Source organism: Haemaphysalis longicornis, unplaced genomic scaffold (assembly GCF_048455015.1).
Source record: "Haemaphysalis longicornis isolate Haplotype H1 unplaced genomic scaffold, Haemaphysalis longicornis Haplotype H1 scaffold_5, whole genome shotgun sequence".
Classification (NCBI taxonomy): domain Eukaryota; kingdom Metazoa; phylum Arthropoda; class Arachnida; order Ixodida; family Ixodidae; genus Haemaphysalis; species Haemaphysalis longicornis.
The window spans coordinates 7126319-7150215 of record NW_027526385.1 but is presented as its reverse complement, the minus strand read 5'-3'; the positions used below and the strand labels follow the sequence as shown (position 1 = coordinate 7150215).

Here is a 23897-nt window from a genome sequence, read left to right as displayed (position 1 = left end):
TGAGGACTACTTGCTTTCCCTGGGTGAAAAATTTTACTTTATGACGGTGGGCTCGCCAAAGCGCCTAGATGACATATACATTGCAGATTGATGAATTGAACCACTTCGGAAGATTTGCTACGCCGTTTACAGCAAAGTATGTGAAGTAGTACTTCCTTCTTACGACGGAAGATGGCGCTAGTGTTTTATTAAGTGCGAACAACTGCAAGAGCAACATGTAGGAATCAACCATTTTCCTCTCATTGACTACTCGATACCATAACCTTAAATATTCTAAGTTACATTCTAAACAATGGAACTAATGAAGAAATCAGGGGACGCTCAGTTCTAAAACCTTAGTTGAGATTTGCCGAGAAGTAAGCTTGTGTCTTCATAATACGTTTCAGTTTTGTTTCTTCGCCTCCAGTGACTATTCTTTTATTGAACACTCCGTCAAAGGATAGTTAAGCAGCGTGTTTGTTACAGTGTTGTTAATTAGGTGTTATAAATCTGATGCGTTCGAGCAGATTTGACGCGAAAAAGCTAGTGTTCATGATGTCTTTCCCTCAATGCCGAAGTATACTCCAGATGTGTTAAAAAAAACACGTTTTTTTATGCTCACCTTCTGCAGTGCTGCACCAAAGTGGCGGTGTCAAGCTGCCTCAATGGCAGTCTGCCTTTTTATTGTCACAGTTACATTGCTTTTGTATTTTCTCATTGTGTCTTATTTTTTTCCCTGTGGCCCCCGCGCTGTCCTCCAGTTTCGGTCGTTTCCGTTCCAGCTTTTCTATCTCGTTGCGGCCGAAGCGTCGTTTCCCTTGGACGGGAAACACATGTAGCAGCTGCACATCTACACTTCGGTAATTTGCCCCGGTGGTTTGCCATGCCGACAGCAGAAAAGAGATGCTGTGCCTGGGAATCGTTGTTTGATTTCCACTTCAAATGACGTCTCATATTTTAGATGGTACATGTCTGTCTTGCTATGCATACAACACGGGCATCTTTCCCGATATACACACCGTCGGTCTATTGTTCCTTGAAGTCATATACGTATATTGGCGCAATATTTACGCATTTGGAGCGGTGCGTGCTGCTGTGTAGCCGAGTATAAATTCATTAACTACTTTCTCCTTTGATTCTTCACTCCGACTACAACTAGTCTGAATGCTTCGTACACTTGACCGACGTTTTAGCAAGTTTAGCAACAGAGAATAAAACGCTGAAAAAACTAAAAACCTTTATGAACTTATGGAATATAGAATACATAAGTGTTACCAAGATGACCTTCTCGAATAATTCTATTGGAATAAAAGCCGAATCAATCCTACATTGTGTCAAAAGCTCCGGTACAACCGTCATACCCAAGTTTTTCATCATAACGTCACAGTCCATTCATTTTTTAATATCTAAGATTGCCCTTTTGTATTCATTATGTGACCATCACTGTTCGCAGAATTCAAAAAGGCGTAGAAAAATTCCCCTCACTGCAAAGTGCTATAAAAGACCTGCAAAAGCTGGAATGCACGTGAAAGTATACATCTTCGATGTGTTTCTTGTCAGCCTGTGGAAATATCTGACAGGGCTGTCATTTCAAATCACACTCCGTTGATTCTCCACATAGTCTTGTAAAGTTGCTCATGTCTTCACGAAGGCTCGCAGGGCTGCTGAAATACATTAGGTTGGCAATGCCTGATTATGGTTTTTTTCTCTTAATCTCGTAATGCGCGAGATTTCCCTATTCGAATAGACGTGTCGCTGACTCCGCCGTCGGCTTTTTTTTTTTCGCAGGGTGGTTTCGCTCCACTGCGCATTACCTGCGCCAGTCACTGTAGGTGGCGACGCCATCGTGGAGCACTAATGACAACCCCATCGCGAAAGGGGAACTCCACCTGTACCCAACCACGGGAACGATTATTTCAGAAGTCATTTGTTGCTGCTGCGCAGCTTGCCAGCTTTTTCATCTATGTAACACGCGGTAGCTCTCTTCTTTCTGTTCTTTTGTTCTCATTCCTGTTAAATTTCCCTTACTCTGCGCTGCTTTTTCAATTGTCCTATTTATCATTGCACGAACCATTGAGGGCGTATAGCCAACGGTCCGGGTTTCAAATGCGTCAGCCGGACGACCACGTTTTGAACGACGAGCTTACAACATGATGCTCGAAGTTTTTGTGCCTTTTTAGGGGCAGTGGTAATAACAATTTAGCTTTGGTATAGGCACCATGGTGATGATAAACCCTAGCCATTTGCTTTTCACTGCCGACAACTCTGCTGAACTTCGTCTACTGCACCCGAGTGTCACCCACGATTTTTCTACCGGGGTAATGTTTCCTACTCGTCTGTTACAGCTATTTTTTGCTCCTCACACATCATGGTTGTCAACTCAACTGACCAAGAGGCTATCACAGGGGGTTGTGTTCCTTACCAGTCTCTTTGAAGGAGGAGGAAAAAAACGTACGGGCTGTGCCCGATAATTTATTGCACATGAAATTCCCGGAATATATTGATCTACAGCTCACTATATTACGGCGCGCGACGGGTGTAAGACATCAATCTGAACATTGTTTGCAGATTTTCTTACTTTCATGTGCATCTTCGACTTTAGCGCAATCTAGCTGCCTGCGTCTTAAAAGCGACCCACGAACACACCTGAAAACCATAACCAGCCACCCAAACACTGGGGAGGAATGCTGAGTGGGTTCATACAGAAACTGTCCATTTCGAGTCCATTTCCATCATGGCGTAGTTTTTCACCAACGACATGCACACCAATATGCCTTGCATGTGCTGCGTCGTATTCGCGTTGTCTGCTCTCAGCCAACCAGGGCTCGCTCAAAATGGACACCTTTAATCGACACGAAATCGACATAGCTGAAATTCAGCCCTTGCTTTACTATTGTTGTTGGCTTTGTATGCCCTCTGATCACCGTGAGACTGCGTTCACTGGTGAAGCTCCCTTAATGATTTCAAACCAATTTGGCTTCTTTGTGTAAATGGTATTTTCCGTGACGCATGCAGTCGCTACATATATATACAGCGTCTGCGCGAGATCACGTTTTGGGCGCCGCCTTTTCGGCCAATAAAACCACGGAGACACCACCCGGCAATAGCGAGAAAGATGCTGCAAGGCTAGATTGGAGCGGGATACCAAAAAAGCAAGCCATACAAGATGACGATAGCTGTCAGATTCGTTCAGTCGTCGTTACAAATGATTTTCCGCAACCATTTCCCTTCGCTCCGTGCCGTTAGCGTTGGGTGATTTACAGACCCAGATCGCATTACCCTAATTAATAAAAGCGGAACCGCGAACAACCAAGAAAACACCAAAGCGAAAGCGATAGCAGACAACAGCCGTGTCATGACGTTCGGGAAAGTGAAACCGCGACAACGCAAAGCAGACGACCAAAATAGGAGCAGAACACAGGATATCCGCCCAACAGAATACACGCAGCAGCAGCAAACGTTGAACGGAGCGACGGCAGCAGCGCGGTCGCCAGACGCAACTCTACAAAGGGAGGTGCTGACACGTCGCCAGAGTGGGTGGGGCTAAGCATCGACGTCACGCGCAGGCGAGTGACGTCACGAAACTCCGCCCAGTGTTCTTTTCTCTCTTCGCGACAGTTGTCGCGAGGCGATGAGGATCCGTCGTCACCTGCGTCGGTATGCGCGCGCGCGGGAACTTGTTTGCTAATGATATATCTACGCCCCTTGATGTCTCTCTCTCCCATTTTTTCAATCGTCTGCGACGCTGGCCACAGGTCGTGCGCGCGCCCTTGAGAGCTAACTACGCATCGGCGAACTAGGAACGCTGATATCGGATTACTGCTGGCGGTATCAGCAGTCGTGTCACGTCTATGTCCTACTTCGAGAAGTCGCCCCAGGTGCCACTGGCGAGCGCCGAACGCGCTGTTTGTTGCATTATAACGTTGCGCTCCTGTTGCGGAGTCGGTTCTCCGGCTGCTGCTGATAATTTTGCGGCTGGTGATGATGAGGAGGAGGCTGTTGGTGGCGATGATCATCATCATCAACTTCATCACAGTATGATTTTCGAAAAAGCTGAACTAAACTCGCTTTCTTGGACCAGAAAGTATATATAATCCAAAATACTGGATCGAAGAAATCAGCGTTAAGAATAATTGTTGATTTTTCAATGGTGTTAGACTCTTTTCATGAGAAGCTCTTTGCACTTAAACTGGAATTATACAGTATTTAAGGTGCGACTATGGTAATGAACCTCATTAAATCTTTTCTAGTCATCGTTCACAATTTGTAAAAATAAGTAATTTTAAGTCCACCATTCAGAAAACATGTTCTGGTGTCCCCAAGGCAGTGTTCTATGACCTTTATTATTCAACATTTAGATTAATGACATTGTGCAGATAGACCCGTCAAGTGAAATGTGCAATTTACGAAGAAGGCACAAGTTCGCTCATAGCAGATGAGCCGTGAGAAATAACACCAACGAGGTAATTAAGTCCTTTCCAAGTAAGCCGCATGATCATGTTGTAATTGGTTGTTAATTAACACAAAAAAAAACTAAAACCGCTATTTCTCGTACGAAAGGTAAACATGCAGATAAAAACAGAATTTAGTTTAGAAAGGGTGTCCTGTAGAGGTAATACCCAGCTTTAAAACTATCGAACACATGCTTTGGGATTTGCATATTGATCATGTTGAAAACAAACTGTGCAGAGTAACAGGATTTTTTTTATCAAAAAAGTGACCTATTTTCGACTAAAACCAAGCTGCTCATTCATTTCTCGCCGTTCTCGTCATATGTAAACTATTGTTTTCTTGTTTGGGGCACAACAACTGCTACAAATATTTCCTGAATATCCAGGTTACAGGATCAAGCTGTCCGAATTACATCCAACGTTGCAGCAAAGCTCCCAACTACTTGTTTATTTAAAACGTTTGGCTGGGTTAATGTGAACAGTTAACCTAATATCGTTTACACAAGGCGTCGGTAGCTGAACAAATCGGGAAAACATTTACTCTGCGTGATTTCTCCAACCGAACAATCAAGAAACACGCCTACAACACGAGACGACCCGAGTATTGGACTCTTTCACCCGCTGCAACTAATTATGGTGGGAAATGTATTCAAGAAATTCTCGCGAATCTTTTGAATGCTTTAATGAGCAGCAGTATTGTTTTTGATCAACTTGCATTCAAAGATGTCCCTCACTTATACATATATGAATAGCGTTGTATTAGCGTAGTATCTCTATCAAAGAACTGCTTGATGCTACGCTCTGTTTATGTTTTTTTTTACCAAACCGGTTTTCTTTTTCTTTTCTCATTTTTGTTTGTGATTTGTACATTCTTCATGTAACAGCTGTACAGGTGCTTGTAGCATGTAGCTTTTTGTTCTCTCTGATATGCGTAGCTTGGCTTTTATGATATATGATTTATTTTCGGCGCGCGATTTTTTTCTCCGAGTGCGAGAACTTGAGCCGTTTGGTTGTCGTTGCTGAAACATTCTGCGATTTCTTTCTTTGGGGTTATGTTTATGTCTAACTTTTCTGAATACGGCTTTATGCATGTGTGATGACAACAACGTGGCTGCTGACCTTGTAATCGGAGAATGCCGCCTTTTCAAGCTGCGAAATGCAGCTTTTCCTCTGACCTCATGTTCTTGTAAACATAGAAATGCCTGTGTCGACGTCTAAGGCTATGTCTACGTCTATGCGTTTGTCTATGTCTATGATGGTGATGGTTAGCTTTAGGTAATTAGCTTTATTGATTCTGTGCAAGCATCTTGTGTCAGTGTGTATTAAGTTTGGATGTATTATATTGCTGCCAAGGAATGTGAATTATGTTTTTACTACATTGAGTTATATATGTATTTTTGTTTGCATAAGTATACACAATTGTTTTATAAATACATTAGGGTGCACGGACCCCGTCAAGCCGCTTCTGTTGGCTTTTTGTCCGCGCTCCTGACATCTGAATTTATGGTCCGTAGTAATATCTGTATTTCGATGTCGAATAAACTTGACTTGTCTTGACTTGACTAGTGGCGCAAAAGTAAGGGTTTTTTGGCCAAATAGCGCACATGATGATGAAGTTTGTTGTTTTAGGAGAGAAGCTTATAACTAGCATCCGCACCTCCCCCCACCCCCGGTTTTTTTGCTCTCAAGAAATTTTCACTGAAGGGTCTGGAGTGTATGCCGTAAATGTCAACGGTTCTTTATGCAAATTGTCTAGGGCAAATTTAAAGGCTCGTCAAATAATTCAAGCCAACTGCAAGCAACGACGCTCTATACGTGAACCGTTTCTAATTCGCAGCGCTATTCGCTTAATAGTATATGCGTTACAATTTTTCCCGCCAAAATAGAAACACTTTGCACGTGCTTCAAGTTCTAGAGACGTCAGTGTAGCGAATAGATTTTGACGCCTTTCAGCGTCTCGTCGTGGCTGGCAATAATGATCTCAATATTCAGACAGCGCTAACCGCAAAACGACCGCACTAAGTTAAAGTGCTGCTTTGTGGAGATGGCCTCAGGTGTGTTTATGCATGCTGCAAAGTCCTGCAGATTGCGGTATCACTTTGGGAAAAACAATCCTATCCAAACAAATCCAAACCCATGAAAATACACCTTGCAATGTGGTGGTTCCAGCAGGCTTATGGCGATAATGCCAGGTAATTCAATTTATGCACTGACGCGCAGTACGCCCCATATATATAGGCAATATTAATAATGTGTTTTTTTAGCATAGACGGCGCGAACGTCAGCAGCCCCGCCACATCCGCAAATGGGCGCCTTGGGGTTGTCCTGGTCGTTTGCGCCTCGGTTGTTGTTAGAAACGCCGCGGGGGTCTTGCGCGGCGGAGTCGAGTGAATGATGACCGAGGAAATCATCAGTCATAAAAGCCGACGTTGATTGGCGGTGCCGTGGCCGTGTCATTTGGCGGCGCGCCTCTGTAATGACTGCCCCGGCAAAAGGCGAAATCGCCGCCATTTTACGCCGCTTTACCTTAGGCTTTCGCGGAAAAAGTGACGCCTCCCCGCCCTTTCCTGGCTTTAGCTTTCCATGACTTTGCGGGCGCTATTTCCCTTCGTTTTGTGCGGGACTTCCAGGCAAGCCAGGCGTGTACTTCCGAACTTAAGATGGGGTCTTTTTTTTTCCTCCGTCGTTATGGTGGTCTTGTATACAACACGGGTGGAGAGACGTACACTTGGCATCTAATCGCTAGAAATGAGTCCGCAGCCACGATTTGAGGTGAATATTTTCTTAAGGTACAACGAGTGTGTACTAGTACTAGGGTGTCAACGTCTTCTAAATGCGCATTCTGGTATCTGGTCCCCGGTATTCAGACGATGCATGAATTTATATTCATAGTGCACGAATGATGTGAGAAAAAAATCGTGCACCCCGTCAAACGACGATGGTTTAACGCGAAGCTTTCCCGTGACGGATTCTTTGCTTGTGGTCTCAGTTTCCAAACCACTTAGACCATGTCAAAATAGAGCAATCTGATAGACGCCTGCTTCATAACGCGAGCGACCCAACTTCGATACCGGCCACAGGAAGCGTTTTTGCTTTAGCTTCGGCGTTATCGTGTTAGAGGCGCCACCAGTGAGAACACTGAAGCTTCGAATTAAAACGACAGTGCACAAGAAGGGATGGGATACCCATTAGACAGACAGATACGATGCGTGAATAAGGAACTGACCGTCCTGCCGTCCTACTAAACTGCAAGTGCGATCGTATCGTGCATTTTCGTGATTACAATTTGCCACGGAACTTGTTTTCAATAAGGACTCATTTTTCGTCTCAGTGAAGTACTTGATCAATCCCTTTTTGCAACAGTTTAAATGTACAAAACGATGAATTCGAGGATCGATGAATTCGAATGACTGGGAAGCAGATTTTCAGGCCGCGTAAGAAAACTTCGCACCCCCTCCAGAATACGGTAAAACTGCGATTTACTTCCTCGGAGCAAACAAGAAACTGCGTTCCCCCTCCCTCCGTTTAATACTGCGGGTGAGCTATAGTATATCTTTAAATGGTTTTGTGCGACCCCTGGTGAGCCCATCCCCGCAATAGAATTTCGCCCTCCATTCCCAACCTCATTTCGGTTGAATACAGTAACCACGTATACCTATGCAGCACATCGCGCCACGGACGAACAGGCGGAAAAATTTCGGGGGAAGAGGGCTAGCAATGCTAATGGTTTAAAAACCTAGCGAGCATATTCATTTACGTTGAATTAGCAAAACCTTGCATGTAACAGTGCCGACAGAGACGGTTCATGCTCTACTGCTTTTAAAAAAACCTGGAATAAATTTGCTGTCAGCAATTTGGAACGATTGATATAGTGCATGCAACTGAATGTAATCTTTGCCTCACATTCATCTTTTTTTTTTTTTTTTCAAAGGAACGCGGGTCTTTTTAACTGAGCCCATCAACTGTACAGAGCTACGTTTTCAAATTATCGAGAATAATTCGGTCCAGGACTGCGCTGTCAGGATATATTCTGACTGCGCAAGGTAAAGGTGTTACCGCGTGCCACGAACTAGAGAGCATTAACAGCCGGTAATGAGCCCGTGGAACTAAGAGAGGAAGCTGTACGGGATTATTCGAGAGCGAAATTTCTCCTGCAGCGTGTAATACACTCTCAGACGCACACATATTGCTCGAGGAGAAAGCTGGCAATGAGCCCCTTTTAATGTTCTCTTTCTTTGGTAGCGTTCGGTACGGCGCTGTGGTGCCGATCCGGGCAAGGTCGCGCACCGCGAAGCAGGCGGTGATCGCCTCCGCGCAAATCACGGCCGTCCGCTGGGGACGGCCGGGCAGACCGCTGATTAGCGACAATCACTCAAGCGTCCTGCTGCCACGATCAATCACGCCCTCGTGGGCACGGAAAGAGACACGCGCTCTGTGGTCCGTGGGCCCGGGCGCACGCTGGCCAGTGAACAGGACCACGTACAAGGGTACTTGGAACGAGAAATTGGGTCTTTCAAATTATTCCCTTCCTCCGTTTAACTGGTGGCACACTACATCGTTGTCAGGGCCGTAGCTGGCATTTGTTTTTTTTTTTTCGGAGGGGGTTTCGAGTTAAGGGAATGGCTGAGTTTTGCCGAAACGAACAGTAAATCTCGCGTACGCGCTGCCTAGAAAATATTTTGGAGGGGGTTTGAAACCCCAAACTCCCCTCTGGCTACGTTCCTGCTTGTTGTTGCTTGAAAGATGAGGCTGTCTGCACTCCACGGAGGCGCTGTAGCTAAAATACAGTGTTTGTGCCCGGTATGCTCATTTTCAGTCGGTTGCTCTGCTGTTTACCTCTATCCGCTTTTGTCTTACCTGGCATGCAACAAAAGGGTTCAGTTCGGCATACCCCTAAGCCTCATCTATGCGACTTCAAGTCTACATGAAGCGAGGGCCTAAAGTGTTGGCTTTTATATTGAAATATCTCCTTACAACATTGTCTATCTTAGGATGGCCATCTCCATTTACTCCCTAGAGGCTGCCCTGAGTTCTCTTCTCGCGGCAGGGGTCAAACCAAACATCCTCCCACAAAACGCTTGGCGCCGGGACGGGTCGGGTCGAGCGCATGGTGCGTATCACGCGCCGTGCTCATCAGAGAAGCGACGGCGGCTGCAACGGCAGCGGCGGACCTTCCAGAGTAGCTGGTGGCGCCGTTGCCAATTAATGAACGCGGCGGCTTCCAATGCCCTCGCCCTCTTGCGCTTCCTTCATTTACACCTTGGAGCGACGCCACCGCCGCCCCTGGCATAGCGTAATTATAAACAAAAAAAAAAAATCCACGGCCGCCGAACACCCTGTTTTCACGCACTACCGGTCGCACCACCTAAATACCGTTTGAGACAAGCGCACCAAGCTTTTTCCCCGTATACCCTCGTTCCATGGCACTCTTATCTCTTCAGAGGAATACTGTAAACGCACACCCCTCTTCCCTCCGAGGCGTTTTACTTTGTTGCTAGTACTCTTATGCACGTCCGCGGATGAGTGATGAACTCCGTCCGTGTTTTTCCCCCGGTCTGTGTACGAAGTCGGGTTTTGTCCTCTGAGGCTTCGCTCGCCCATCCTTCGGGGCGCTATCTCATGAATGCGCCGCGGCGCTATTAGGGACGTGCATGTTATGAAGGGCCAAGGCATGGCCTGGCTTATTGAAAATCTATCTTGTAGCTTGGCGTGCGAGGAGGTATCCGCGTGACGCAAATGAGCACATCACCCGTAGGCGTTGTGACTTCGCATATTTTTCTGTGTTGTTTTCGATGTGTAGCGATCTGTTTTAACCGGTACGTATATTTTGCCTACTTCTGAGTTTACGGCAGTGACCCTGTTTTCGCTTAGATTTTTTTGGAACGAACTTGACTAAATAACCCAGCAGGGTTCGTAAAGCATTCTGTTTTCAATTCCGAGCATTTTGCCGTTCTTGACGGGAAAAAATGTGTGTCCTATTTCCTGCCTTTCCCGGATACTGAGGGATGAAGGGGTCGGGACGACGGACTATATATATTTTTCTGCTGAGGTTACGTTTCCTGAGGGCATATACAGAAGTGCGTAGTGGTGTCGCAATATGCAGGGCATTATTTTACATCAGGATATCCACGGCTTTCCTGCCTTATTTTCTGCTTTTTTATGTTACAAAGACCATACTTGCTTACAGCATATCACACTGAGAAATGTATGTATGTATGTATGTATGTGTGTATGCATGTATGTATGTATGTGTGTATGTATGTATGTATACATGTATGTATGTATGTATGTATGTATGTATGTATGTATGTATGTGTGTGTGTATGTATGTATGTATGTATGTATGTATGTATGTATGTATGTATGTATGTATGTATGTATGTATGTATGTATGCATGTATGCATGTATGTATGTATGTATGTATGTATGTACGTATGTATGTATGTACTATGTATGTGTATACCAATATGGTTTACTGATGCTTAGAAACCAAAGCAGCGTTTCATTAAGGTTTCCGCTGGTGAACCAGCCTCCATCGGAGAGCTTTACTCCGATGAAGGCTAGTCCACCAGCCGAAACGTTAGTGAACCAGTGTTTGTTGTTATTGGTGAGTAAACTATTTTCACACAGAGTCGTTTCGGCTCCTCGAAAAGTTTTTTTCTTCCGCTTATATATACACACACACATACACACATACGCAGATATTTCTATAAAGAGAGGGAGGAGTCATCTGGCATCCTTTTCTTTCCTTTGCGCTTCATTTTCCCTCACCTCGGCTCTCATAATTTGCCGCCATCTGCCGTATAAAGCCCCGCGGCGATGTGTCTCCCCGATGTGAGCGGTGATTAATGAAGTCGCGCGCCTTTGATCACAATGGCTTTATTAATGGCGCCGCCGCGACCTGGGCGTAATGAAGCCGTCGGGCTCCGGCGGCGCGAATCCCAGGAAATGCTTTCTGGCCTCTACTCGTCCGAATTGAGTGCGTACGCGAGAATAACTCTTCTGTGCCCGCGAGTACTCACAGGCAGGGCGACACTTTGCACATGCTGCTCTCGCGGGGAAATCACATCCGGTCGTAGTGTGTTGTCTGCTATGTATAGTGCGAACTCCTCTATGGGCCGAATCGTCTGCACGGCCGACAACTGTAAGCGCTGTGGATGAACCCCAGCATTTGATGCAACACGTGTGCTAGGATGTGGACGCGACCAAATCAGTCGGGAGATTAGCCAGACCTATTCCATTCACATGGAAGCAGATACTTGTGTGAGGCCAACGTCGATCACGCATACATACAGGGAAGGAGTTATGGGCCTCACAAGGATGCATGCGCGAGACATAGCTTGGTGTGCGTGTTGGTTCGAGCGTAGCTGTGACGGTACAGTCACGCTATTTAACAGCAAAGCTCTTGAGAAAATCTTTTGTGTGTGGTGTCCGCAGCTTAAAATACCTAGAAAATGCCGATTTCTCGTGCACGCGTGCCTCGAGTGCATGTTTGTCGAGCCAAGCATGGGCACTTAAGGAGATTGCGCAACATTTAACCACAAAAAAACTCCACCGTTCGCCGTATGCTAGCAACACTTGCTTGTAACGAGAAAGACATGTCATAGCGTACGTCCCTCGTTCGTTTGTTCTCGTGTCGTCGTGAGGATGCGCTCTGGGTGGTAGAAGAGCCGCGACTTGAATATCGAAGCTGCTGTAAGCGGTCATTGAGTCCACATGGCCCGGCCTCGGATAGTTCGCACGGCTGAGGAAGAGGCCCTGCTTTGAGAGGATATGCATGCAAAGCATCCGCTAGAGACGATAAGTCGCGCTTGGAGAGTGGCGTACGAAAACGTCGACCAAAACGACTAGCTCACTCTGGCCTTTCTCAACATTAGGTGATTGAAATGCCATGCTGCCGGCGTCAACCACCACAGCACAACGATACTAAATATCTACTTTGCGTCCGTCAGTGATCACCTGCAACGTTTTCGCCAATCAAGTCTTGCGCGTGAGTGCCAGATTTCCCAAATTTTTAATTTATCACTCCATGTTTCACGCATGCAAATTAAAACGTTCAATTGAAGCGTAGCGAGGGCATATATACCGTGGGAATTTTTTTGTCATAGTCTTACTCTAGCTAGTGAAATGTATTGAAGGCTGTCCGTCATCTTTTACTGTAAGCTGGAGACACATTGTGTGTACACAGTTATCAGATAAGCAAGGATATCATATCGTATTATTTTCAAGAAGCTCGCCATTGTTGGCTATGCTGTTGAAAGTCATCGCATACAAGAAGTTTTCAAGGAGACAGTCCGAAAATTACACACGTCCAATTTTTCCCAACGATTTCAGCAACATCGTGTACGAGTATGTGCTCAATGAGTACACAAATGTTACTGAGAAGTTCGTCAAGTGCTCTTTTAATACGTGGTTTTGATGGGCATTTTTATATCAGAGGGAGTGAGACAGATAATGAATAAAACAAGTAAATCTAAAAAATAGAAATGAAAGAATAACAAAGAAATCGAGAAAATTTCTAAATTGCGTACTGCTTTTTTGCGCATATATGTCCGCGAAGTTGGCGCTCTCGTACATTGCTGTTCTAGCGTATTTTAAGCACCTTAATGCCAAAATGTGCTCGGGAGCATGCATGAACGTGCAAAATTTCAATATACACTACGCTGTGAGAAAGTAATGATAATTGTGCAGTACTAATCGCTGCTGCCCATTTCTAGAAGTGCTTGCATTGCCGTCAGGGAAATAATTGATATCACTAAAGAGGGCGGATCGGCGTATCACCAACAACTCAAGTTTTATCGTGTCGTATCAAAGCTTGGGGGAAGGAAACATTCCCCTGATGAATAGGGGGACGCAGAAGACTGGGTGCACGGCACTCCAGGTTGTTTTGGGTCCATGCACCAAGCACTTGCCCCGGAAATATCTTAATAATAGAAGGAGATTTGAATTTCATCTCGGACCTAGCCGTAGGAGCTACTGCCTAATTTGCCGGAACCGCCTCTAAACTTCCGACACCTGCGCAACGGCGCATGCGCGTTCCGGGAAACCCGATACGCCGTGTATAATGAATGCGCACACGAGCGGAAGTGGACGGCAGTAAACCAGCAGACCAAGTTTCGCACGCTTGGTCGGACGACCGTGATGCATGCGTTAATTATTCTGGCTTAATTGCGGGCAAGCGGCTGCATTTGAGGGTGCTGTGACAGAAAGCAGACTAAAGATGGCAAAACTCCTTCTTGTATTGCACATTTTCCTCCGCTTTCATTGCGCACTTTTGCGTTCTGTGTTCTTTAGTTGCTTGCTTGACAGAGACAACTTCCTCTGTCGAAAAAGTGCCGATACAAGTCCAATTTATTTTGTTCATACCGACTCATAAAAGCAACGCCTTGATAAAAGTCGTGCCTTTAACTACAAAATTTTAAGTTTGAATTGATTTTTAATGACCGTATCGTAGGACTATACATAATTATATGATGTTTCCGCTAATCCCTAGAGAGAAAGAGAGAGAGAGAGAGAGAGAGAGAGAGAGAGAGAGAGAGAGAGAGAGAGAGAGAGAGAGGGGGGGGAGAGAGATAGAATAAACTTCTTTATGGAGAAGTTTTGCAATACACGGTTTTGAATTAAGCTTATACAACCTCTCACACTTCTTTCAGCTCCCAAGGGTGCCATAGTGTTGTATAGAAGCCGATGGCGGAAGTAATGCAGGTGCAACGGTTTTTCCATGCAGAGCATCACATGTCAAGAGAAAATTCAGTTATTTTGTCGGGATATATACCGTATTATCGCGACTCTAACACCCCCCTGTTCTAAGCACCCTCCCCTACCCCCTACTTTCGGGAAAAAGAATTTCGGGAAAAAAGTGATTTAGGAAATGCTCCATTGCAAACCACTTCGACGGAAGAGAAGGCAAACTGCTGTGGGATACTGAGAGCGGCGGCTCAAGCGGTGCGATAGACTTGAGTGGTATAGTCAGTGTGACTGAGTATCCGACGTAAGCGGCGAGTCGCAGCCGGTTCAGTGTCTGTGCCTGTTTTAATGTTTAGAGAATGAAACATTATGCTTTGCGGCCGCCTCATCTGGATACTGACACAAAAAAGTTTGAGTGGGTTGGGGGGCGGCGAGGCGGTCGTTTCAGGTTTTTTGAATCGAAGCACCCCCCTCACTTTGGGCATCGCAATCATGGAAAAAAATTGAGTGCTTAGAATAGAGTTAGAAATGCATTACCAACGAATGAGATGTTAATAGTTACTTTCGTAAAAACAGCCAAAAGATTAGGCTTAGTCAAGGTCGCAGGCGGATCTCCAATATGTGTCGGCCCTAATATACTCTCCAACGATTAATTTAATAGGCGTCTCCAAGGGCTTTGCTCTTCTCCACTGCCACCAACTCTTTGCTCTGGCCTCGCCTCGAGTTGTCTTTTTTCCCCTCAATGTCCCGTCAAAACCATCGGTAACGACCCATCCCATGTGATGAGATAGAGGACAGCAAGTGCGCCAGATCGAACATTGATGACGAGGAACTCATAGCGACAGCCCTTTGTACGAGCACCTCATCGACCACGCATTAAATGACAAGCTTCGTCTTTGAAACGTCGTGTACCCCGTGCCAACTGAAACCGCCGAAAACCGCGACTGTACCTGCATCGCATGCGTCAGACCACGTGATACGTTTAATATGTCCCCGTTGTGTCCTTAAAGTGAACTGGGAACTCTGGATTTTTCTCGTCTGCACCGAACTTAAGTATCGTTAGCATTTTGCGTCCTCAGGGTAGAGTGTTATGCCATTCTATTTTCAACGGTCGTCCGTCTCGTTGATCGTCTCTTCGACATAAATGTTCGTCTCCGTCTTAACGTCCGTTTCAAGCGCCCGTCTCGTTTCTGCTGCGACGCGAGTTCCGAGGACTAGTCACCAACACCGTAACACCCGAATTATGCGCATTATGCGCCCTCCTAACCCGACTTCATTCTGTTAATTTGGGTTGCATGTCCTCTACCGTGGTTTAGTCCATGATGCTCGCTTCTATTAGCGTTACGCCTACCATCCTACTTCACAAGGCTCTTTGAACTCAACTGAACGTTCCCTAAGTCTTCTGTGCGTTCCCAAGTTGCCGTTCCATTACTCATCAGTGGGGTACGCTTAATCCACGGATGTCGCCAGTACTTCTTTACTTACGTTTCTCCGATTTAACGAGCATTGTTACGAAAGACTGAAGTAATAGCACAGTTGCGTTTTCGCTGTGCTAACGGAAATGCGACGCAAGCCTAACAACCCCAAAGTGATACGGTGTTTCATATGCACATTCGCGGTTGCGTTTGCGATAACATCTCCTGGAACTTTGCCAACGTTGCAAACGGCACAGAGTGACACAACGCAAATCAAAGCATCGGTTTTCTTACACAGCGGTGTCCGGTCTCTGAGCGAGAGAGCGAGAGAGTAGTCACAACTCGGAAGAGGGCGTGGCCGAGCGTCAGCCCCGCCCCTTCGCGCCCCACGGTGCGCCTTTGTGCGCGCAGCGGGACGCCACCATTGTTGTGGTCAGAAGAAGCAGCAAAGGTTTCAAGAGGGGAGCACCGCTTCGTCCCCTTCGCCGCTACGGTGCGGCTATTTGGGCCCGCGATTTTTTGTCAGTGTTGCCATTCCCGGCCGCGGCGGCCGCTTTTGTGATGACGGCGAAAAGCGAAAACGCCCGCTGTATCGAGATTTCGGCGCACGTTAAAGATCCCCAGGTGGTCAAAATTAACCCGAAGCCATCCACTACGGCTCGCCTGAACGCCTGTGCAGCGTCGGCGCGTTAAACCACATAATCACTCAGATGTCATTTCAGCGCCAGTAGTATACTGCGTGTTCCCACCGTTCGATCCAAATCTGCCGCTGCCCATTTCTTTATTACTCTCTTCAGTTTCGTTTGTTTGCTTTTGATGCGCTTTAGGCAAACCGACGATGGTAAACAAGATAGAGCCGTGAAAGCAGCTTTAACTGATGACGCTGTCATGTTTGCACCGCTACGAATGGGTCACACGCTAGGCATTCAAGCTAGAAATGTGTTGGGGAAAGGTGCCTCGCGTGAGCTGGCAACCTTTCTGTAAGAATGTGGCGCGGCTGAGAGCTACCCAGAGGCTGGATTTGTTTGCGCATGCGCGGTGCTGGAGTTACTTTTGCGATTCCGTAGTTTCTGGTCCTCATGTACCCGGTTGTGCCCCGCAATCTTTCAACGTGCGGAAACCGGTTTGACTCGTTTTCGCGCGTTATACAATGTAAAAAATTATCTCTCCAGTCAGCTAAAGTGCTTCGAGGAACGCCCCTAAAGCATAACACTTCTCATACCGAGTTTTCGGCGTTGCAATCAATGCCGGATGTGTAACGGGTACTGCAATGTGGCCAAGTGTATACAAATAACCGCCTTTTTCGTTCAGTCTGAAAACGTTATCTTTTTCACGTTCCCCTGTCACGGCCGAAAAGCAGACGTACAGGTGTGTGGTTTCAGTTAGACCACCACACTACAGGCGTAAGCAGCAATTTATGCTCGTACACACTGTATGTGCAGTTATATAAACAAAACGTAAACACGGAAATATGATTAACAACCCGCACAAATCATTAACATGGTTGCTGGGTGTCCAGTAAAGCAACGGAAAGGATATATTAATAAAGGGTTAGTTATGTACGCAAGGACAATATGATGTTGTGTATTCGAGTTCGAAACGCCGTGGGGTGGCATCATTTCCTGGTGGTTTTTTTTCGAACCTTTAGGGGACCCCCGTCGAACGAACAAAACAAGCTTTCTGTTTTTGTGGCTACCCTGCGATGAAGAGTTGTCACGTATTTTGTGTCTGTGCAGAGGCTCTTTGCATGCCGACAAAAATACCCAGCAGAACACGCCCTCAAAAAAGTACACTGACTTTTTCATCGTGTTATAAGAGCCGGTAAGTGTTATCGCGGAGGTTTTCCGAAATTGTGAAGTCTAACCTTTCGAAATGGATACGTCGAAGCCATGCAGGGATACTTTGACTCCGCCTGAAGGCTCGTTTGATAAGTAAAAAAAAAAATAAAAGAAACTTTTAGCCTTATGTGTACGGCAGTAATTCCGTGCGCTCGCACACACCCTCGGGCATACGAGATTGCACAGCGTATTAGGCCTAATTACGTTCTAGATGGTCTCCCAGCTTTGGCGAAATCCACTTTTTTATTTTCTTGCTACTGCATGGATGTACCGGATCTAAGCAAGGTCCAGAGAGCCCAGCTTTCTTAGATCGTCATGGTTGAGGCGTGATCGAAAGGATAGAACAATTATCTTTTGGAAGTTTTGATTGTACTATTTCCTTCATTTTTGGGACTGCAGTTTCCAAGAAAAGATCACCATACAAGCAAGGTTTTTATGTTATTTTTAGAGCTTGAAGAAAAGCAACGAAAAAGGCACACGCAACTCAGCGTTCTAACTTCTTATGTACTGATCGTGGTCAACCGACTCATCTGCATGCGTTACAACTAAACCTGACAGGGCTGCACGATGTGGTGAACCTTTTGGGGTATTCGAGAAATATAAAGCTATGGAGAAGGGATATTTCCTGAATTTGGCTTGCCCGTATGCTTTCGCCTTGAAGAACGCCTATCCGAGAAGTAGCTCACGTAAAAACATTTATACATGACATTCCGGTGGAACATCATTATTTCGACCTCTAAAGGCCCTGCTTTAGCATGGCCGCTACTGATTCAGGCGATGTTGCGTCGAGATGATGTACAGGTGGAATGGACGTATCTCCATAGTTCTCTCCGCATTGTTTTTATGGGTATATTGGGTGATAACAACCACCATCCCTTTATGCGCAACGCCAACATCAACATAATGAAACCGTTCGCAGAAAGATCGTGAGCTCGTCAGGAGCATCAGGAATTCTCACGAGTAAAAGGGAATCGTCGAAAAGTTGTTAAAAATCAGAATTTTCTTGTTCCAACTCACATTTCTCTTTGAAGTTGGAGGAAGCGTTTTGGATGAGCTGAAACAGTTGAGAGGACTCCGCAGCCGCTGTAGATGACTTGGCTGTAAATGAAAAAAGAAAATCAAGGTTATACTTCGCGCAATTATGACTGTATAACACAGACCATGAAGTGTTTTTATTGGCCTTGATAATATCACCAGATGAAGTGGTGATTACCTCCGGGAGATACACGAAAAAAAGTGAATTCCGATAGGGCATCGCACAAAAGTGCAACTCGACTATGGATCTGCCACAGCCTCTTCAGTACTATTGCAATTGAGGACCGTGATTTTCTGTTTACTTAATGAAACTGTTCATTCAACGAAAACACACACACGCGCACACACATTTATACGTCACCCTTCCTTGACAACACATGCGCGAAGCACAGGATGATAGCTTTTGTTTTTCACATTCTCATCGTGCGTGACCCCTCCAGTGTCGCCTGCAGGCTAGGGCATCGAGGAGGTATGGTTGCTGTGGGCTACGGCGGTGACGTTGTGTTTACAGCTCGAAGCAAGCAATTGGGAGAATCTGAGGAAGCGTAGCCAGGAGGATAGGCGGTGAGTGCCGAGATTCCGACGAATTCATCGTCAAGCACAAGGGCCAGAATACAAAAAAAAAATATGTGTACAACATTCCGTTGGCATGCGGAAAGCACTATATCTGTCAAACAGGTTGCGGCTTGAATGTGAGACTGCGCGAACATGAGAATTCTACGAGAAGAACGCGGAAGTCGAATCTAGCACATCATTGTGGGAGTGCGACAGCAGAATTCGCGCACAAGGATGATGTGTGCCGACTTATCTTGGAAGCCTACAAAATAACACTACAGGCGAATGAAGTTTATTTTTGTAGGTAACACTCGAGGGGTGACGGGGGTGACATTGTAAAAACCATAGCTATCATCGTACACGCTTGGCGCATGTGTTGTCGAGAAAGGATCAGGTATAAATGTGTGTGTGTTTTAATTAAATTAAAAGTTGATAGGTAGCGCCCGTATTGTCTACTTCTCGAGTACGTCTGTCCGTGCTTTAAATATGAAGCAGATTCAACTAGCTCATTTCATTCTACCGATAAACTACGCTGTTTTATACCAAATATTCCATACAAGCAGTTTCCTGACAGTCGGCAGGGCACAAAGCATACAGAACAAGTGCGCACTAAGGTGAAATAATTTTCTATTGTTGTTATAGTTTTATCTAAGACGGATAGCAACTTGTAGCCTGCAAAATCTGCCCACGCCACGCATTTGTACACGATATTTTGCATGGCTAAAAGTTATTTTTATAAGACAATTTCCCTTTCATTTTTTGTGTGCAAATAGCTTATGATTAACCTAAGAAAAAAATCAGAAGACTTCCAGTAATTCAAGATTCGAGTAAATACGCGATGTGATATTGCCTATAAAAACCATGAGCATGCGCGTTTTGTCATGCTTATAGAGCATGGCCGTTTCAAACGAATCAACTGAGGGAGGCAAATGTTTAAACGTACTTCTATGTAGTTGATGATGATGATGGTTGTATTGTCACGCCCCTGTTAACCTAAAATTTTGCTTACCCGGTAACGCGCCCACCTTAAATACTATTTGCATTTTAATTTCAGTTCCGTTCATTCTGGTTCAAAGCAGTGTCATTTGTTGGTGCTGGCGTAAGTAGCAGGGAAAATTTCCAAGAAACAAAATTATGGACAAAGACATTGGAAAGAAGAACAAAACCCTGCTGCCTGATTTTGCCACTCCTTGTAATATAACGACAAAAATGTCTGTGGGTGCATTGCCCCGACTTCCTGCTTCCGTCATTCCGTGGCCATTGAGATTGATCTTGCCACCTCCTTTTCGCAGTTGTAGTGCGAGTTCTTTGCTGCAAAACGCAGCCTTACGTTCCTAAACAATAAGGTTTACACTGTTTTTAAGCGCACGCCCGTGCACCTCTCCATTTAATCACGGTGTACCTTTTACGCGATCAATCATCGCATAGCAGCTCCTCGACTTCTTAATGGCCCATACGTGCGCAACCCTTTGAATTCTGCTACATCTCGCAGTAGTGGGACTTCAGGCACGCACGGTTGCGCAAAAGAATTTTCGCGAAGCAACTGCATGCGCCTTCTTGGGTAAGGAATATGAGCGAGTATTTCGATGAATGGACACTCAAACATTCACACTCATTCTCGACATGCGTAAGTGCTGGTAAAATAGTCACGCAGCTTCCGCTGACCCCGGCGGCGTCAAGTAGCCTCGTCAGAATTGCGGGCTACCCGGCCGCGTCGCTGGCAACATACTATGTATACACGCTAAAACAAGAACAAGAACGGATTCTGCCGTCGTGTTTGCTCAGCAGTTTATAAATCGCCGCTGGCTCTTACGCGTGCACAGTTGACCACGACCACCCACGTAGTGGCGGGTAGCATTTTTGCGTAGTTTGTGCTTTATTCTCGGCAACCGGAGGGAGCTGCTGTGCGCTCAAGGTCGACCGTGGGCAACTCGTATGAATCGTGCCACTAAACGTTTCGCTCCTCCATCTTCACTGCCTGCATGGTTAAGAAGCGCCCCGGGGCGACGAGAGCGGCCGCGGACGTCTGGAGTAATTATAAACGCCCAATTTGCGCGCTTACGGTCGATCCGTCATCACTATACGCGCGGGAACGTTTGACTGCCTGAATACGAACGGTACTGAAACTCATGTTGTGCGTTTTGCGGGACAGGCGAGTCGCGTTTGCAGCGGGAGTTGTTGAAGCATATATACGCCTGACGTCATAATAAGCGCCGAAGAGTATGCTCGTCGGTGTGAAGCGAACAATGTGCAGGTCTCTCCGAAACAGGCTTTTCCAGAGTTTAAAAACAGGTTCTGAAAGATTTCTAATAGGGAATGTGCGGGTGAGCTTAGCGCAATTGCAGTACAATGTGCAAGTGTGCATGTACAAGCCTCAATGTCGCTTGATGGATAGATTTATGACTGGGAAAGTTCACGGCTGCCACTAATAAATTGTGCACAAATACGCCCCTTCCATTCCTGCAACACGTTAAAAAAAGCAGCCGCTGCATAGTTTAGGAATGGTATGCCTCTGTAAATACGAACATGGAAAGAACCGCCAATCTTGCAGAAGAAAACGTTCTAGCACTCATGGTGTGTCTGCAAGTGAGGTGAGTGGTGGAACGGTCGACGAGAACATTCAAGGCGGTGACGGCGTCAACATACCGTGAGGTATCGACGCGCCACGTCTTGTTTCGAGAGGCGCGTGGCTGTGGTAGCAGCAACGACATGCGCTGCGCGTGCACCGTGAGATCCGCTCAGTGATATTCAGCTCTTCGTGAATGTACTATATTCCTACACCCATGAGGAAGTACGTCGTGGCGATAGGCATAAGACGCCGAGACAAGCTTCATGTTTGCATGCACGACGCTCCATGAAAGCTTGTGTAGCTGACTTTACGGTTCTTTTGATGTCCCAGATGGAAATTGCGGCGGTTGGGAGGCACACTCCTTCCAAGTTGCTCTGTTGTTGGCGTTGACGGCTTGTGAAATCAAATTACTCTGTCATACGGTGGATACTTACAGAATGGCAGGTTCCAAGTGTATTTACCTTGTATATACATAACACACATACGTGTATGAGGGATTACACTTCTACGCCTGTTAGACAGCGTCGTACACCCAGAGACTACTGTGCAACGACGCCTGCTCTGTTTGTAGATAGCACCTGTACCAGGGCGGCCTGTTTGATTCTTCTTCTACGTTCCCTTCGAAGTCCTATCAACAGCGGCTTGCCCTGCCGCATGAAGGCCTGAGAAGTCTAGGCAGACGCTCTGCATTATTCCAGCATGACAGGCAAGGAAAATGGGGGTCGTAGGCGCCTCCCCCTCCCGGTGCGATGCAAACGGCGGAACACGCACACGCGGACATGTCGAAAAGGGGAGGCGAGGCGTACAAGGATGAGTGGTAGAAGCGTGCGTTCACGTCAACACCACAAACCCCGCAAGGCCCTCACAAGCAGCACCATCGGCGGCCTCTTGCGCCTCTGGCATGTCGGGTTTCTGTGACTTGACAAACAACTATTACGTGAGCGGTGGAGGGCTGTTAGTTATACCGCGGTTTGCGTGATGACTACACGGGACATTTCCGGAAGCCTCGTTAGCGAGGGAGTGTTCCCATGTAGTGTTCGCGCGTTAAAATAATGGCGGCTGCCGATAACGAAGCTTCCCGCTAGCAACTCCCCCGCAAAGGATAGAGGCGGCTAGAGTGCATAAACAAACAGAAAGAGAAACAAACAGTGCGGCTGAAGTGAAAGAAAAGCGCCAGGCGGTGGCGCTGACGGGGCGGCAGAACAGGGTGTGTGCAGTCGGATTTATTGCGGAATCCCGCCGCCCCGCTCTTGGTTCGCGGCGCGGCCGAAAGGATGGTAGCGGCAAGAGGGGTGAGGCGAGCGGGCCAGGCGAGAGACAAAAACGGTGAGGGGTAATGGCGGAGGTCCGTCGAATCGCATCAGGCATGCCTCGTCTCGCGGCGCATAACCTAGAATTAAGCCAAGCGCGGCGCGCGTGTTGATGTTGCTGCCGGCCGCCGTTCCCGCCGGCCCTGTCTGCGGCGGAAAGTTTGTTTGACTTGCCACGCATGCCACGCGGATTTGCGCGAAGCAGCGAGCCCCTAATAAGCTTCACGCATCCGCCTAAAGGTACTCGCTTCAGGAGTGTGCGAATTTGGTTATAGATTTTGATATTCGGTATCTTGGATTTCCGTGATCTGGGCCGATAACTCGGGCTCACTACAAAATTTCGGAACAAGAAGAGAAATCTGCTAAAAAGAAAACAGACAGCCGAAGAGCCTGGGTCGCGAGGACAGGCGCAGTTCTTTATGGCCAACGTGTAATGTACTTTGAGGCTGTGTGTTTCGCGCGCTGTTTGCACTTTTTCGTTAATATGCACCAACGCGCCCAACAACAATTTCTCCTGAGCTATAAATGCTCGGGTTCGCATCTAAATGGGCAGAGTGCACTTGCGGCGTAGCCGCTTTCTAGACACGCTGTCACCACAAATACGCGGCTTCTCAAAAAAAAAAAAAGCATGCGAGCGTCGTTCATTGGCCAACATGGAAGCGCGAATAAGCGTCCTATTTCTTTTCTCCTGTTCACGTTTGCTGGCGTCCACGATTGTCTGCACCTGTGCACATCTCTTCGTGCAGTTTTCCCCCCAAAATGTGGAAGCCGTTCCTCTCTGTGAAGGTGGATGGCCAGTGAAGTCTTAGCACATCGCCCAGTGTGACAAGGGTACATGTATTTATTTTCATCGTTTGGTAAGGATAAAGACGGTAGCTTTGGGAAGACTGTGGTATACACCGATTGGTTTGGTAACAGCCTAACTTCTCCGACAAATTGAGTCCATCCATGACCGCTGTTGACTACTTGGTGACCAGGATTAGTGTGCCACTTCACACAACACAGCTACATTTCTTGTCTGGCTTTGATATATCTGGCTTAAAGCCCCCAGCCGTGA

General features: G+C 46.5%; 1 protein-coding gene across 1 annotated transcript in view; it reads right to left on the bottom strand.

Moving 5' to 3' along the window:
* Window positions 1–23897, bottom strand: part of LOC144137855 (uncharacterized) — a 174829-nt gene that overhangs the window by 117805 nt on the left and 33127 nt on the right. The window contains exon 2 of the mRNA XM_077669868.1: window positions 18389–18469. Coding sequence (XP_077525994.1) covers window positions 18389–18469 — 81 coding nt within the window. The remainder of the gene's footprint in view (window positions 1–18388; window positions 18470–23897) is intronic.